This window comes from Lissotriton vulgaris, chromosome 1_1 (assembly GCF_964263255.1).
Source record: "Lissotriton vulgaris chromosome 1_1, aLisVul1.2, whole genome shotgun sequence".
In the NCBI taxonomy this organism is placed as follows: Eukaryota; Metazoa; Chordata; class Amphibia; order Caudata; family Salamandridae; genus Lissotriton; species Lissotriton vulgaris.
Window position 1 is genome coordinate 2,067,201,231 of NC_141685.1, and position 18,445 is coordinate 2,067,219,675.

Consider the following 18,445-nt stretch of genomic DNA (forward strand, 5'->3'; position numbering starts at 1 on the left):
AAAAAAAAACACAATGCTGAGAAGGGGGGAGTGTCAGCCTGTTGGCTGCTTCCAGGAAATGGGAAAATGCTAGAACTCTTTCACTCCACATTAAACGCCAGCTGGGGGCCAGAAACTTTCAGAAGAGTGGATCCACACAAGAGGAAAAATAGACCGGTTCGGAGTGGCTCTTCTTCTTCTTGTACACTAGTGGACTGACTCCAGAGCTAGTGGCACTAGCTTCCCTGATTACTCTGGGGCACAGTTGATGGTGGACTTGCTGGGGACACTGAAAAAAGGGCTTGCCATCAACCCCCATAGAATTATGGGAAATAGTTTTGGGAAGTGGTGCCATGTTGCTGTTACCAGAAGTAATTGGGCCAGGAGACTACCTAAATCTGGGAAAGGAGGGAGGGTCCCCAAAGCATATTGCACAAAATATAAGAATCCGCAAGGTGGAATTCCGAATCATTTAGAGGCTACGAAGATTCAAATGACACTCTTATATTATGGTGAAAGAAAAACGCATTTTGATTGGAAAATAACTCTCCAGCCACAGTAGTATCACCATGTCCAGATTTGAGTTATTTTACTCCAGTATTAAATTTGCGTGGGAATACCTAGAAGCAGTAGAAAATTCCAAACGTTAAACAGTTAGCTCATCACTTAACATTGTTGTTTTCTGTAGTAAATGTACACTTAACAGTTTAAATTCGGATTATCCGAAATCTTAAATTTGACTTTAACCCATTGCATGCGGGGCTCGTTCCCCCGCTGTGCTGGGCGGAGGGGGAGCGTGTACAGCGCCCTGCTGCTCATGAGCCACGGTGGTCGTGTGCTCTAGCCGAGCTGAGCTCGTCATTACCACACCCGTTTGTGTAGAACGTTCGCACAGCAGGGGAATTAGCCCAGCGTGCAAGTATCCCAACGGTCATGCAAGCTCAGCTCGTCACGAGCACCGTGGCTTATGACAAGCTGAGCTCATCATGAGCGTTCAAGGGGTTAATAATTTCTAATTGCTCGCGGCGAAAGAAATGCAATCCTGCCAACGTATCAGATGATCTGGGTCGCTTCAAGGTGCATAGAATCTGATAAACAAAGTTAGGCTATTTTTCTGCATATCAAAACCTTATGTACTGCAAATCACAAACAATATTAGCTATGAACTCACCTCTCATCCCATGTCACTGAGAAAAATGGTGACTTTTCAGCTGGTCTTTTCCTGCAGTTCTTCACTTGACATAGCTTCTTTCCAGCATAGGATAATGAACAGGAAACAGAAAAGTCTTTATACCTATAAAAAGAAGGCAACAATTAGCATGCATACTGGGGTGAGAGGTTGCATACAATTGAAGATCACAAGGTACCCAGTTCATAAAATACCAGAAACAGGTTTCCTAATAAAAGTGATCACACATCTTGCTCATGAATGACTTAACACGCTCTATAAGGTGTTGGTGAACAACACTATGTATTTAAATTTTTAAGATTGACAGAAGATAAATTTAAAGATCTGGAATAAAAAACAAAAAAATCCCTATAAAGTGTGACTAAAAGAATAAATACCAATTAATCTATTAACATTCAAAATAATTTAAAAAATCCTTTGATATTATGCAATTTTTCAAGGTTGTATTCGACATACGAGGACATATGAGGAATACCATGTGAGAGCAAATTAAGTCACATTCTCATGAGAAAGGAATGTCAACATGTTATTGGTAACTAATGGTGTACTTGCACAGAAGGTAATAATCGCTTCTTTTATATTTTATTCTGGCACAATTATATATATTTTTTTCTTTTCAATATACTTAATGACAGTTGTAATCTTTCGCTATGTAGTTGGTTGAGGGGGGCAGGTGCTTATAGAATAACCAATCACTGCCAGTTCCTCAAAAAGTGCCTTGCATTGATAAGAAATGGATTAGCCTTGGTAGTGGGAGGCCCAAAAGGAAGGTCCCCTTGGGCATTTTAACCTGACCAGAATTAGATTCTTTAAATGCAGGAAGAAGAAGGAAGGGTCAGGTGGCCTTCTGGAGAGTGAGAGCACTGAAATGTACAGGTCGTTTATCTAAGCAAAGTCCAGGCAGAAAGCGTCTCTTCAGGCCCTTGCTGAATTTCAGTTGTTCACCACAATTGCTATGGGTGCTTTGCAGAGAATGGAGTCCAGGTCAATTGGCAAAGTGAGTGCTTAGAGGCGACGCTGAAACATGTTCAACCAGATGTACGAAGGAGGAAAAGAATTACCAATATCTATCGATTGAAATAGGATATTCTCAAGTAATATTGCGTGTGGCACTAGTTTCATTAAATGGGCTAACACTGAGTGGTGGGGATGCAAGAAAGATTTTTTTTGCCGGATTTAAAGAATACAGCAGATAAAGGTCATTGTGACATACAGGGCTGGAGCTTCACATTTATTTATGACGTGCATCGTGGTGAAACATACATCCCTTCAAGTGCATTGCCATAATACTCACGCTTCCACATGGCAAATACCGCCATTTAACGGCTGTGCATCGGTTTTCTACAATGCATGTTGGGTTGATACGCACACCCCGCTTTTGAAAGATATTATATGCGGCAGACACTATAAACAGTCTTTATTGGATATAAAATAACATCCTTCAAAGGAACACCAACAGCGATACACAGTGAAAAAAACTAAAAACTAACATCACATAAGTAGCGATGGGTAAGTACAGGTCGGAGACCTTATACAACTCCCAATTGTAAGCAATCACATAGCGTTGGACTGACTATAAAATGTAAGGAAGTTGTGGTACCAGTAATTAGCAATGGTGGACTTGTGGACCAATCAACCGTTAACAAGTCATTGCAAATTTTAAAAGTGAGTACAAATAAAAATAGCAGCAACAATTCAATAGCAGCGAATTATAAAAGAATACAAAGATAAAAAGACTTTTTAACAGTTTAAAATAATGCAATTTGATTTAGGTTGATGTCGACAAGAGGCGATATATAAGGCGTATGTATGTTGTGTGGCCTATATTTAAAGGTGTGTTTTCTGGGCTTAGGGCGGCAATGATTGCCTGTCTGCATGATCTAATTCCCAACCTGTTCCACTCCGCTTTCAGTTTGCGTCTGCGCAGTGACATGAATGCTGGGCAGAGACAGACCACAAGCTCTATTGTTTCAGCCTTCCTGCCGCACCCTCTGCACCATAATACATCGGACGTACGACGCCAGCCTGGCAGATCTTTTAAAAATTTCCAGTCACCGAGTCTAATAGCCATAAAACTAAGTTGTAGATGCAGGGAATACGTACATGACAGGTAAGTTGTGGAGAAGTGTGGCTCAATGATGCAGAGGTCTAGCCTGGGACCAGGGTTCAATTCCCCGACTCGGCGGGTCTTGGGCTAAAAACAAAATTCCACGGACCTGATAATTCTCGCCTTGGTGCCTATTCTAATCATAGAGTCCCACTCTGCAACTCTGGGCAATTGCTTGCTTAATCTCCACAACGGCCCCCACAATGCTAAGGATGCCTGGCCTTCACCCTGGGGGTGCCCAGGAGTGGACGCCTCACAGGGAAAGCCAAGACGGGTTCCACAGCGGTATTCGTACAAGCGCCTTGAGACCCTTGCGGGTGAATAGTGCGTTATACAAGTATCAATTTACATTTACAGGGGCTAGACGCCCGCACAAATTCATGATGGCCCAAGCGTGTCTGCGTTTGGCAAAATGTTTTTTATCTATAATGAGGGAGCTCATTCTGACACATTTCTTAATGGTGCTTTTAAATACTGACGCGCTGGGGTTGAGGTCCCATCGGTCACCCACAGAGAGTTCTAGAATGGAATCTTTAAAACGTCGACCATACGAGCCCCCTGGGTTTTTCTCGGTGATATCTAGCCAGACTAGTGACCCCAATGAGCCTGCATCTGCTTGTCTCAGTTTATGGCAAAAATGTAAAAACGTGCCAGTAATAGAGACTTCATAATTTAGTAAGCCCAGTACCAGCCTGATCTGGGCAGCAGAGGCACTTTTGGGCAAGCGGAGGACCTTTTTGTAGATTTTAGTCACGTGTTGGTTTAGAGTCTTATTTAGTTTACCCTTAAAAGTCTCAATACCATATGACAGTGTCGGACCAATTTTTGCTCTCATAACCTCTAGCAAAGGTGTTAGACTTGGGCCGGACAACTTTTTGAGAGCTTTGAGAGGGTCACCTGTAAGGTCAAAGGTTTAACTAATATCTCCTTTCGTTGTTTCACAAAATTGCCCCATGAGTCAAGATTGACCCCTAGGTATTTGTATGTACTTCCTGCTACAATGCTCATGTTATTATACGACCATCCTCCCCCGGCTTTTCTTTTTTACCAAAGGTAACCACTTAGGTTTTCTTTAGGTTAACCTCTAATTGATTTATGGTGGTGTAGTTGCATAGTTTAGCCAGGAGCCTTTGTAAACCTACTCGTGTGAGACTACAAAGCACTAAATCGTCAGCATAGAGCAGGTTGCTTCTAGTAACACCACCCATCTTTGGTGGGTGACTGATGGTTTCTTCTAGGGCTGTCGGCAAGTCAGCTATAAACAGATTAAAAAGAAGCGGGGCCAGCACACAGCCCTGTTTGACACCCCTGGTTGTCCTGATTTTCCGGGAGAGATGTGTGCCAGACCCCATCTTCACCTGAACCCATGTATTTGAGTGTAACTGAATATTTCCTCCAGGAGTTTTCATGGAATTCCCAATTTCTTTAACTTTTCCCATAATGCTGCCATGGGGACCCGGTCGAAAGCGGCTTTAAAATCCACAAAACAACAAAAAACAGCCCTGGATGTGGCACAAACTTTGTCAACAATTATGGCCAATGTTAATAAGTTGGTCATGGTCCCGGATGCGGCAGACACCTTATACAAATTACCTGAAACAATTTATATTCCTGTGCACCTCTTAAAGCTGTGAGAACAACAGGGCAAACGAAAAAAATATATTTATTGGGTATATTTTTCACAATAACAGCGGATTGTCAAACTGTGTTTGTTTTAGTTGCTTTTTTATTTTATGCTTTACAGTTAATTTACTGATCCCCTTTCTTTCCCTTTGTTCAGCATACAAGGCATATACATTTTATCGATTTTTTTTGGTTCACCATGTATCCGCTCCTTAAAGGGGCAAATGGAATAACCCCCGCACTCTGCCCCAGTCCCACATGTATACCACGTTTGCCATACTGAATTCCTTATCAGGATAAGAAAAAAGCCAGCATACACGTTCGTCTTGTGGTGGTCATTTGTTGGCCGCAGTTTATTAGGAATACAAGGAAATATGTATATACTTGCATATTTTGCATGTTATGTCCTGACAAACTTCCTTGTTATTGTCTCTTGGCCCTTCTGGGTCGTTTTCTTTGGTAGGTTGATTTTGCACTCACTTTGCGTGGGGAGGGAGTAGCTTCTGTCCTGGAGTTAGGCCACCTCGCTACCTTGTTCAACTCTTGTTGTGCCCTGCCTTCCGTCGGGGCTGGGCTGCGAGCGCCATCTCCGTTTTCTACCCCTCATCTTTGGTAGGCCAACTTCCCAGCCGTGAGGCATCCCAGAGTGAGTGGTCCTACACACCTGTCCTTAGGCCAACTCACCAGCTTTGAGGCATCTGAAGGTGAGTGGACCTATTCTGGCACACCGCCCTCCGGTGTGCATCCGTACCAACCATTATCAGCGTAGTTCTCCACCACGCTTTGCCTGTTCCTCAGCCCTGCAAAATTGATGTTCCTTAGGTGTGGGTCTGCCGTCTGTGCTGTTCCCCCACTCCGATAATATAGGAGCTTGCCTGGGGCAGCGTTTCTTATATTCCCCCCATTTGACCTCCAGCCCGGTCTGCCCTATATCCATTGGCCGGGGGGCCGGGGCCTCTTCGGTGGCCGCCGTGGAGGGGAGGGTGCAGGCGTTTCTTTTGTTCCTTGGGCCGCTTTGCGTGCCAAAAACCAACCCCCACTAGTTTGTGTCCGGGGCACAGCGCTAGTTATGGCGCCAGCTTATGAGCTCCCTTTGGGAGCAGCCTCTGCAAGAAGGTATTAGGGCATTATGCTCCATGTTTGATCCCAGCAGGCCAAGACATTTTGACAACCTTCCTGAGTTATGTGAAGAAGAGGCTGAATATAAACATTGGAAATTTGCACGAAGAAATTGGATTTTATTTTTTCTCGAAAGTCATTATAGTACTGGAGAGACAGAATTTTGGGAAGCTGTGCAACAAGAGCGTGAATCAGCGAAAGGCAACAAAACTGAACTTAGAAAATGAACTGCCACAGGTAATTTTTGTTCTTGCCTAGAAGAGCACATGACATGAGACATCCATTTAGGTTACATTGTCAGTTAGACATCATTTGTGATGTAATCGGGCTAAAAGATGATTCTCCGCTACCTGATGTTATTTAAACTGCCAAGAGAGAATGTGCGAGGCTTGAAAAAAAACAAGCCTCGCACATTCATTCAAATTCATCAAGTGGAGGGGGAGTAAGAAAAGGAGAAAGGCAAAAGGTGGTGCTCGAGAAAGGTAAATGTTTATCTTTTCATCAGTGTGGCCAGTACACCAATTCCGAAGACGGACCTGCATTAGGAGTATTGCACACTAGGTAAAAAAAAAATGAAATATTAAGTTCAGTAAATGTCGTAGGTCAACAGGTAAAGTGGTAAAGAAGCAAAATAGCTTAAGTGAATGAGGTTGATGCTGAATTATTGTAAATTCCCAAAGGTGGTGACAGAACAGGGGCGCAACAAAGGCCCCCGTAGACCCCGCAGTGCAGAGGGGGAGCTCCAGGGGCCTCCTTCAACAAAGTATGCTGGCCTGAGAGATCCTGAGTGAGTCAGAAGGGGGGCCCTTCATGCACTTTGCAGGGGGGGCTTCCCTAGAGTTTCGTTACGCCACTGGAACAGAATGCATTAGTTGGGATAAACAACAAATGTACTGAGTCCTAATGGATTTGTGTGCATGGCTGCCGCTTATATATAAACACATTTTCTTCATTAATTTTACGGGTCAGGTACATTTGTTTGTTTCCATGCAACAAGTAGGAGTTAAGGAAGTACAACTGTTCATTTGTTGGGATACATTCATGCCGATATTGAATTTCAGGGTCGCACTAGTAAAGGGAAAGTGTAGGATCCTAGGGTTGGTGACAGTGTTAGCTGGCTCCATCAAACCCAGCCCCTTCCAAGCATGGTGCCCACCCCTGAAGGCGTGAATACGCCAGAGTAGCTCAGAGCCTGCTGATGCCTGGGTTGGAGAAAAGTACCGTGGTGAGTTGAGATTGATGCCAGAAAATGAATGCTGGCACTCAGGGAAACACAAGTGAAACTCTCTTTTTGTCAATCACACTAACACCACTAAATCATTGTAGTCAGGAGCTAAACTCCTGATTTGTTTAGACCACTGACACTCTCCATCAGTATTGGCTGGGATCACCAGCACATGCAGCTCAGGGAGCCCATCCTGGAAGTCACAGGTAGGGAGGCATTAAGGGTTTGCATAAGCAATGGAATGGGATGGCTTCTCAAGTGCTTGGGCACTAGCTGATGACATTTTTTTGAAATGTGAAGAGAGACATAGCGAGCAATGGAAGGTACCATGCTAACCATCTCAGAAATTTGATTAAAGACAGTTCCTTGCCTTAATAAAATAAGCTTTCTGTCAACTCTCAAGGTTCAAAGCTAAGTTGAGCCTGTAAATAGTCCACGAAAAGGACAGGCTATCCAATTACAAAGAACAGAATCACCACAAAGCTCACCACAAGAAATGAGGAATTAGAGAGAATATACCCAACTTTGCACATGGGAAAAAAACAACAGGAGACTGCCCATAGACCCAGTTGAGAACTGGGTAAATCGTGTTTAAGCAAGCAGCAACATCTCAACAGGTATTATTCATAGGCAATTATGTGAAATGTGCACAACAATTGCAGAAAGAAGAAAACAAGGAGAAATCAATGGTTAAAGAAAAAATTTATAGAGCGTTCTCTATTTACGAAAAAATAAAAATAGAAAGAGTATCAGCACCATTTACATTATATGTATATATAACCCATACAATCTTGTGAACATTTGTGCTCATGCCAAAAAGTGAACAGTACAAGTGACACGTGAGACAAAGGAGACTGTGAAAGAGTGGCACAAAAGAAATATACAAGTACTTAAATGGTTGTAAAATTTCAAAATTTTTGTGAAAACACAGAATCATCAACAAGTTAGAGAACCAATAGACGCCAAAAGTTACGCTGAGTGGTCTTCGGCGTTTCAACCTGTAATAACTTCAGGTCATCTTCAGGACAACAATACAAAATAATTTGTCAGTGCTGTACAAGGGGAGAGTGAAATAAAGGGGATAGAATAAGAAAAGTGTAAATCGCCATCGCCGTTTTCTTTGTGTCAAGTGTCACATGCGCCATTCCCTTTTCCGCACGAGCACTGATGTGCACCAGATTGTATGGGATACACCCACATATAATGTAAATAGTGTTGATCCATACTCATTTTTTCATAGAGACCACTATATACATTTTGTCTTTAGCCATTAATGTCTCCTTGTTTCCTTGTTTAATTGATAGTTGCACATGTTTTACATAATTGTCTATGAATGTTACCCAATTTTGCACGTAGCACATTTCTTAAAAATTCCAGATATGTAATGTTGCGTACAATACCTTTATAAAGCAGGGAAACAGTCAAAAGTATTGTTCAGATAAATACAATAAAAATAACTTTTCTTTTTAAAGAACATACTTACATCAGAAGGTTGGAAGGTAAGGGTTGCACCTCATTTAAAAAATAGGTACTACAAAAAACATCCTGGCAAAATGGATGAATGGCCACCAAATCCAGTGAGGCAATGGAAAAAAATGAAGTAGTGAGGCACATTAATGGCGGGACACACTTTGTACAGGTTGGGGGGATATTAGCCCAACTGAGGTTTCAACATATTTATTTACAGTAAGTTCATTAATTTTCCTTAATGACAATATGGGATCTTTCATAAAAGTATTAATCCTAACTATTGGAGTGAATATAGGTACAGACCTACTATCCACAGTATTGCTTTTATTTTATAGCCTTTGTAGAAAGTGAGAAACACCTATACAAGTGTCCTAGGGCTAAGAGAACTGGGAAATAAGCAGGAAAAAAAGAATTACTCTTTTCAAGCCAGGTCTTCAAAGCTTTTGTGAAATGGAGCAGTTGGGAAATCTCACTCTGAGTGAAAGGAAGACTATTGAAAAATTTGGCTGACATTGCCGAGAAGGAGTTTTACCCAGATAGGACCCACCTAACTCTTGTGATGGTTAGTATTAAGAAATCCTTGGAACAGAGAGAGCGAGTAGGAACTTAGTTGATACATTTCTTCCTCAAATAGAGGGACAAATGTCATCCACAACTTTTTAGACATGACAAAGGAACCTATAATCAATTATTTTTCCATAAGGATTCAGCACAGGATATTCAGTGTGGAAGAGGCAGAGGAGAACGGCAAGAGTCCAAGGACCTGCTTGGCCCCAGCATTTTGGCACCTTTGTAATTTCTTCATCAGTCTCACAGGTACTCCAAGAAATTAGTAGTTTCAGTAGTCCAGGTGACTCAAAATAGTTGCCTGGACCATAACTTGATGAACAAATTTGAGAATGAGAAGTCAAATCTTCATTACAACCCTAAGCAGGACGTGGCAGGTAGAAAGAAGGTGATTTACCTGCCTTTCTAGCGGGAACTTTGGTACTAGATAGACACCTAAATGTGTTATGGTGATCACTGGATGTGGAGAGGTGGACCACACTTGTAGCCAGAAATTCAAAGGTAAAGAGAAGGACACACTGGATTAATTTATTAGGGAAACAACCTTTACAACGCAGTCATTGCATCGCACTACATTTACAATGCAGTCATTACATCGGGACATCCTTTACAACGCATGTCACTACATCGCAGCCACTACATTGCATGTCATTACACCGCATGACACAACAACGCATGTCACTACAATGAAGGCATTACATCGCATGTCATTACAACGCATACCATTACAACGCATTGTACACCTACACTATCCAACACTTACCCTACTGTTGCACCCCCTGGAGTTAGAGTAGCAATTTTTACCCCTACACTATCCAACACTTACCATAAATGCAATGTAATGGTATGTGTTGTAATGGTATTCGTTGTAAAGGTATAATGCAATGTAACTGGAATGTGTTGTAGATGTAGCTTTAAAAATGAGTTCTAATGGCATTCGATGTAAATGTATGTGTTGTAAAGGATGTTGCGATGTAAAAACTGCATTCTAAAGGCATGTGTTGTAAATGTATGCGTTATAATGTCATACATTCATTTATTCAGTGCACTTCCATTTTGTCAGAGTTAGACTTCGATGAGTTACATTGCAACCAGGATAAAACAGCAGGCATGGAAAGGTAATAGAGAACACAGCGTGGTTTGGAAAGGTCCATGAACAAACCATGAATGTTCACATAGGGTCATGGTGTGGGTGGGTCTTTGAGTATCTTCTTTAGAGCTCTGAAAGGGTGTCCACATGGCTTCAAATAGGTTGACTTTGTCCTGGTGCTGATATACAACTCATTCATAGGACGCCAATGAGCATGTCAGCTAGCCACTCATCACGTGTGGGTGATGCTGGTGACATAGGATACAGGCTTTGGCATTCATCAGTACCATGATGAGAGTTTTTAGAAACGAGAGGGATAAGTCTAGAACAAGGCCAAGAGTGTGGCGATCACCTGATCACCTGTTTAAATTCCAATGGCACACCCTTAGTGCAGCAGATGCGCACAGCAGGCGCGCCAGTGGCGTGTCGAAGGTGCGCAAACGCAAGCCCATCTGCACCCGTCCATGCCCGGCCAGGCCCAGGGGCCAAGACCCCTGCCTCTTTTACAAAAAACATAGAGACTTATTCTCTGAAATTTCTAGTTGATTTGCGCCCCAAGCCTAAAGTGAAATGTAGATCTCTAACCCCAGATAATCAGGCTTCTGTCACACTGTGGCTTCTCTTTCGTTACACAACTCGGGAAGGTACATTCTGATGTTACTACTTGTCCCTGGAAACTTAATCCTTGGCGGCCTTCTTCTGATCAAACTAAATTAGCTCCCTCAGAAGAATTTACTTTTTTAGCCTTAACTGTAGATCACTTCCCAAACATAAGGAAGATATACATGACCTGCTATCAAACACACAACCAGACGACGCCATTTTCCTAATGGAAACATGATTAAATGAGAGTTCAGGCCCGGATGTGGCAACCACCCTACCCCCCAACTACACTATTCTTAGGAAAGACCTACTAACAAAATCGGAAGAGGAATTACACTTATTTTAAAAAATACTTATACTTGCAAATGGGAGGATTTATTCTACATGGACTGCGAAGCCAGCTTATTTAAACTTTCGCTCACCTCTAAATTTACCTTCTCTGGGACCCTGATTTATCAACCTCCGGGTCCTGCTGGACCTTCGGCATCACTGCTCTTAGAACTCATTGCTCCCCTGTTAATAGAGGCTACAAACTTCACCATTTTTAGGAGATTTAAACATCCATTTGAATGATCCCACATGCAATATCAGCTCCACCTTGACTGCTGCTTTAGCAGCCATGAATGTGTTGCTTCATACCTCCGGACCCACTCACTGGGCGGGATATTTACTCAACCCTATTTTTTCTAAAATAGCTAACATCGTATGCCAGACAGCGATCCCCATTACTTGGTCAGATCACTTCCTGGTCGATTTTCAGGTAAAACTGGAGACGCAGTGCATAAAGTCTTCTACCCTTCCTTCCAAAACGGGTTTCAGAAATTGGAAACATTTAGACATTGTTCAATTTAATAAACATCTTCTTAACAGTATTCCTGGCACTCCCACAACAAAGATTGCGGAGGCAGCCAAAATTCAATCACGGTTGATGCCCTCTGTGGACGCATGTTTACCTATGTCCAACAAAAAAATGAGCAATCACTGCCCTCCTGCCCCATGGTTCTGTGATAAATTAAAAATAGTTAAAACAACATGCAAAGTTCTAGAAAGACGTTGGAGAAAGGAGTATGCATCAGGGCCAAAACTTGCCTATAAACGGAGCATGCAAATCACACTATCACTTCAGCACACAACAATCCTAAAGTCTTATTTAAAGTTGTAAAAGAGTTGTCAGGTACATCCTGCCAACCTGCACCTCCAGAGCTAAATACAGCTCAATGCGAAAACCTGGCAGAGTACTTTGTTGAAAAAATTGACACAGAATTTGAGAATAGGCCTACGAATACTGAGCCGCTTTTAAAACCCATTACACCCACATTGGGCACTTTCTCTATGACACAGTCTACCACTGCCCCCCTGGTGTGACGCTGGAAAGCTAGCAGCCCTTACATACAGCATAATGTTGCCGCATCCTCTCCGGCCTTAGATCTGGTTCCCCTAAAGACCCACTTCCTATTCCCATTTTTCAAATATTGGAACTTCCATAAAGTAATGTTATCATGGAACTGTTTAACTCATCACTACAGAAAGCAATAGTTCCACCGGGGTGGAAACATGCCATGGTTCTACCCCTGCTGAAAATGCTGATGTAGCAGAACCCTCTGATCTACGCCCTATTTCCCTACTTCCAGCCTTTTTTTAAATCCTGGAGTAACAAGTCAACCAGCAGCTGTCACAGTTTGCAGACTCACAAAAAATCCTCCATGCATCACAATCTGGATTTAGAGCTGGCTTCTCCACAGAATCCACTCTCTTGGGCGTAACTGAAACCCTTTGCAAGCGCCTGGACATGGGAGAAACAATGACACTCATACTGCTTGATTTGATTGCTGCTTTCAACACTGTTTCTCCTACTACCCTTTTACAAACTTTACATTCCTGGGGCATTGTCGGAACAGCACTAAAATGTTTGGCTAGCCTTCTACTAGATAGGACTTTTCAGGTCTTCGCTCCCTCTGCTAGTTCAAAGGCCCATGATTCCCCGTATGGAGTACCACAGGGATCCATACAAAGCCCTCTGGCCACAATTGCTGAGGAAGCTGGTTTGCAATTTTCTCCTATGCTGATGACACCCATCTTATCGTCTCCTTGTCCTCCAAGGAGACATCTAATGTGTCATCACTCCAGGTAAGGCTACAAAAGATAGAGGGTTGGATGCTTCCAATCGGCTGAAACTTATTGATGGGAAAATGGAGGTCCTCATCCTCAGCAGAAACAAAGATCTTTGGGGCCCCCAACATTGGCCATTCCAAAAACATGATCTCCCTAAACCCTCGCAATCAGTCCGTAATCTGGGATGATCATAGATGACCAACTCTCTATGAGGCAGTAAGTGTTCATGGTCACTTTGACCTGCTTTACCATCCTTAAATGGCTGGAAAAAACACTGCGGATGTTGCCCAGGCCCACATAAAGAACAGTCATACAGGCCTTAACTGTATCTCGACTGGATTACGGCAACGTACTTTACTTGGGTGCCAACAAGGAAGTGGTTCGTAAGCTACAGGTCGTCTAGAAATCACCTGCCAGGTTACTGTGCCAATTACCTAGAAAGCAAATTCCGAAAGGATCTGAAAACGTGGTTATTTAACCAATAGAGCAGCTCCACCTTCTGCGTGTGTCCGTAGGCGCCAGGAAACCTCTGGGTAGCTGTGCGCCCTATAAATTCAGAAAAAATTATTATAATAATGTAATAATAATAAATAAGTGTCGCTATTGAGCTGGAAAATTCCGCAGGACCAGAAAATGAAACCTAATCTACTTGTGGTTGGGGGAAATGATTGTAACATTAGTAAAAAGTACCCCAAACATGCATCCAAATTCTCACAGTAAAGTATATCTGAAAACTGACCTAAGTTTGGTAAGCTACTGACCACTTAATCGATGGCAGAGACCACGCTAGCTATGGAACAAAAGGTTTTGAATGTGCTGACTCTGCAGGTAACCTATCCCTTCACAGCCATCCTGGAGGTACCGCTGAATCAGTGCACTGGAAAACTTTTGTTCCACCGCTAGCGTGGTCTCTGCCATAACCATTGGTTAGTTCTTATCATTCATTCCTGTGTGAACTAGAAGATACAATGGGTCGGCTTTCTGCACAGAAACCTTCATGTTATGGTAAGGATTGTACTGTTTTCCCCATAAAATTCCGGTAGATATGACCGGCTGAAATATAATGAAAGTTGAGGTATTTAATGCACCAGGTTATTACTGGCAGCGTAAATACCATACAACTCTGAATTGTGATTCCTTTTCAAACAGAGGTGTGAAAAGGGGTAAAAAAAATGCACTCATAATCGGGGCCAGAGCGAGATGAGATGCTGCTTGGGGCACTGCCAAAGAGACTCGTCCTTCCCAACGTATTGTTATGCTTTCCCTGCTCTACTGTTGCTGTTCTTTCTTTGCTTTCCTCTCCATCTTCCCCAAGAAGGCTTATCATAAAGCAATTGCGTATTCACTGTTTGCAGGCAATCCTCTGTATTAGAGCTCAGAAAAAAGAATTCTGCAAGTGTGGTTCACGCATTGCCTGTCGTTGAAAGGTCATCACAAGTATCATTTGATTTCATTCCAAGTATAAGGTCAATATGTCTTTTTTTAAGTAGAATGAAATGCTTTTCCGCAGCTGAACATGCAGAAAACATGACCGGACTGGCAATTCTGATCAAAAGGAAATCCTGTTTTATCGCTCCTTTTAAAGCTGTTCACGACATAGAGGTTTTCAATTCCTGATGCCATCTGCAATTTCACACACAAGAAGAAGCAGATCTAGTCGTATAAAAAGGACCACAACCACATGGAAAAATAAATAAATGTCAACGGTGTGTACCATTAATACCTTCATGTGGCGACCCAGTTATTCATTGCTTCGTTTATATCAGTAATTCTTAGCTCTTTGGTGTTTGTAAATTGAAACGTGGCTGTCACTTCCCTTGCGCTCTCGAGAGTTCTTAAATATGCAGAGAAAAATGAACGGCAGAGCGCCAAGGAGAATGTTAATCAGAACCTTGAAAAGAGTGCGCTCCCTCAAAAGCACTGTGGCTGGTAATCCATAATCTCCTCATGGCGTCGACAAGGTGAACGCTCAGGTTTCCATTTCAAAACGGAAAATCACACTAGGACTGCACAGTTAATGTAACGAAATATTTCATTCCCTCTCTCTTACCTTGAGGCAACAAGCCTCTGGCGTTTCACCCTGGAGACCCGTTTCTATGTTTTCTTTGGCAGACATTGGACTGTCCTGCTCTTTACCTAAGGAAGCTCATGTTCCTTCATTGTTTTACATGTTTTTGTTTGGGATTGCGGTTCATCTTCTTTGAACTTCTCGTGGTCACTATTGGGCAGATGTAGGTAAATGTGAAATACCAATTTCTTAATACCGAATTTTACTGATTCGGTATTAAGAAATCAGTATTTCTGATGTAGGTAAAAAATCGGTAATTTGTACTGAATCGGTAATATTCAGAAAAAAAATACCGAATCCTTAATACCGATCGGATAACCGATTCTGAATTACCGAATCGGTAAATACCAAATCAGTAATTCAAAATTCCTGCAATTGAGGAATCAGCCAATCCTGTGCGTCCTATTTAATCCCAACAAGGAAGTGGCCACATCCAAGCAGCTGCACAGAACTAGAAGCTGTTGGAGAGGCAGGCAGCAGAGAAAGACAAACAGGAGCAACTTTACTAGCTGACATCAAACACCAGAATGGACAGCCAAGACAGGGAAACTGATGGTGCAGAAAGGAAATGAAAAATGAAATTTAGTGAGAGGGAGCTGGAGATCTTAATTGAGGAGGTGGCAAAGGAACACACCAAGCTATTTGGTAAAACATCACTACAAGTGCCAGAGTCACATAAAAGAAAAATATGGATTGGAATCCAGGACCTCATTAATGCTATAGGTGTGACCCACCAGGACGTGGACGACCTAAAAAAGAGGTGGTGTGACCTCAGGAGTATGGCGAAGAAGAGGATGTCTGAAAGGAAAAAACAAGCAAACCTGACAGGTGGAGGAAAAAATAGAGCACCTGCACCGACTGCCCTGGAACTGCTTGTGGAGTCCACCATAGGGCCTGCGAGTGTCAGCGGCATCGGGGATGCAGACAGCTCTGCCAGAGCTGCAACCAAACAAGGCAAGATGCATGCACACCAAGCTGCACCCCCCACTCCCTGACCTCATTCCCCAATGAGGCAATGTGAATCCCTGAACTGCCACTATGAGCCACTCAATGGCTTAAACGAGGGAGTACTGACAGGCGAGCACGAACACTGGGGAGTCCCGCCTTGCCAGTCCCCACACCCAAAGTCATGGTCCCCTCTGGCCATTCAGATCACGACCCTAACCCTGAATAACTCCATCAGGGCCTGTAATGGTCGCATGCCTTCTGACATTCCGTCCAAGTGTACATTCAATAAAAGGGGACAGAAATCAAGATTGGACTATATTTTGGTGGAGGTATGTCTATGGCCAAAGGTCATTGATTTTGAGGTACTGTCTAGGGTGGACAGTGACCACAATGCACTGAGTATGAGGATAGAGTGCTCATGGGCTAGGGCAAATGAAAAGGACCCTGGCCTGGAAGCAGTAGCTGGGTTGGTTATAACTAACAATAGGCGCAGAGTCAAGTGGGACAAACTGGTTGTGTCACGAGATGCACTGCCGAAGTTATATAGTGCTGCTTTACCCATTCTTGAGGAAGTAAACTCTTAATTTCGCAGCCCTTGGTACCAGATTTTAATGATAATATGCAGCGCGTCCATCAGGATCTAGTTGCCTGCCTAGCCGAATTTCTCAACCCGCCAGGCCACAATAGGAGGCGGAGGGTGCCTCATGCAGGAAGGCAAAAACATAGCTTATGAGGGGCCGTTAAAGATGGTAGAGACAAAATGAATATCCGCACCCTAAGTTCGAAAAATAAAGATATAATGCATCATGCCAAGAAGGAGTGCGATATGGAAAAATGGTCTAATCTTTCCTCCTCATCAGATTCCAGAGACGCATGCAGATTCTGGGCAATAGTTAACTCAGGGTCAGGAGAGCCTAGATCGGCAATCGTACCCAATATTGAGGCGGGGGTCTGGGAGCTTCATTTTAAGACCTTATACGCAGCAGTCGCAGGTGTAGAACATTCCCTGGTAAATACATCTAGACCAGGGGAAGGTGCCGAGCTAGACTTCTCGGTTGAAGAAGTTTACACTGCAATAAGTAAGTTGGCCATGGGCTAGGCCCCTGGCCTTGATAGGCTTCTCGGTGATCTATTTGGAGATCAACCGTTGATTTGGGCCCCCTACCTTTGTTGCCTTTTCAACGCGATTTTGGGGGGCATGGAGATACCGGGTACTTGGTTGGGAGCAGATATTGTTCCAATCTTCAAGAAGGGTTCCCCTCTGCTCCCAACCAATTACAGGCCCATCAGCCTCATAGATGTCCCTCCAAAAAATTTTTACCGACTAATCATGGATCGCTTACAAGAATGGATTGACGAGCACGACATCCTCAGCCCCTTCCAGGCGGGATTTAGAAAAAAAAAGAATAATAAAAAAAGAAAAAAGAAAAGAATCCCACTCCAGTACAGGTTTTACTAAACACCAGCAATGCATTATGGGAGATGTAGTCAGTGTAACACCTATCATAACAGTCAGCCCACTGAACCCAAAGGCATGTGACAAACATCAGCGATAAGCAAGTAGAGGACAGTCAGATTTATTGGGAGACATGACATGTATTTGTATGCAAATGCTGCCAGAGAAATGAACTAATATACAATCTGTCTCCACAGGCGAGACATCGAGCAGGGCTGCGCCAGGCAAGGTAGTAAAGGCATCCTGTAGATCAGAGCGGAGGAGGAGGATGTCATTACGCCTGCGGGCCACACCACAACACCACCACCGTCAACCCCACCTTCAATAGCACCACCATCGGCATCATGACCGGCATCACCAGCAGCGTCACCAACGCCATCATCTCCAAGACACAGGAGGCATGCAGTTGCCAGCCTCAAACAGATGGAGTTGTCCGACAAGGACTGCAGGGGGGAAGAACAGCCAATGGTACCAGACAATGGCAATAATGCCGGTACACAGTACCGCACAGAGCGACCACTCACAGGTGTCAGACGCCGCAAGGTTAGGGCACACAGTCCACCTTCACAGGGCGAGGATCATAGTGTCTATACAGGTCTGGAGGTGAACATGTTGAAGGTGCAGCGCCTGCAAGGAAAGGCAATCCGATCAGTTCAGCGGCAGATGGGGCACATGACAGCACACTTGCAGTGCATAGATAAGCGCATCTGCACAATGAACACAACACTGGCTGTTGGAATGAGGGACATGGCTGAGGGCATGAGGGACATGTCCGACTCAGTGAAGCTGCTGTGCAGCAAGATGGACGATGACAGAATGGCAAGGCGCAGGGAGAGGCACAAAATGGAGAACTACACCAAGGCGGTGAACCGCCTCTCCACTGCCACTT

The 18,445-nt window shown here is 43.5% G+C and overlaps 1 protein-coding gene across 1 annotated transcript in view; it reads right to left on the reverse strand.

The window, feature by feature from the left end:
- Positions 1-18,445, reverse strand: part of PIK3C2G (phosphatidylinositol-4-phosphate 3-kinase catalytic subunit type 2 gamma) — a 1,914,223-nt gene that overhangs the window by 913,872 nt on the left and 981,906 nt on the right. Inside the window, exon 12 of the mRNA XM_086920790.1 lies at positions 1,151-1,273. Within this exon, the coding sequence (XP_086776916.1) occupies positions 1,151-1,273 (123 nt within the window). The remainder of the gene's footprint in view (positions 1-1,150; positions 1,274-18,445) is intronic.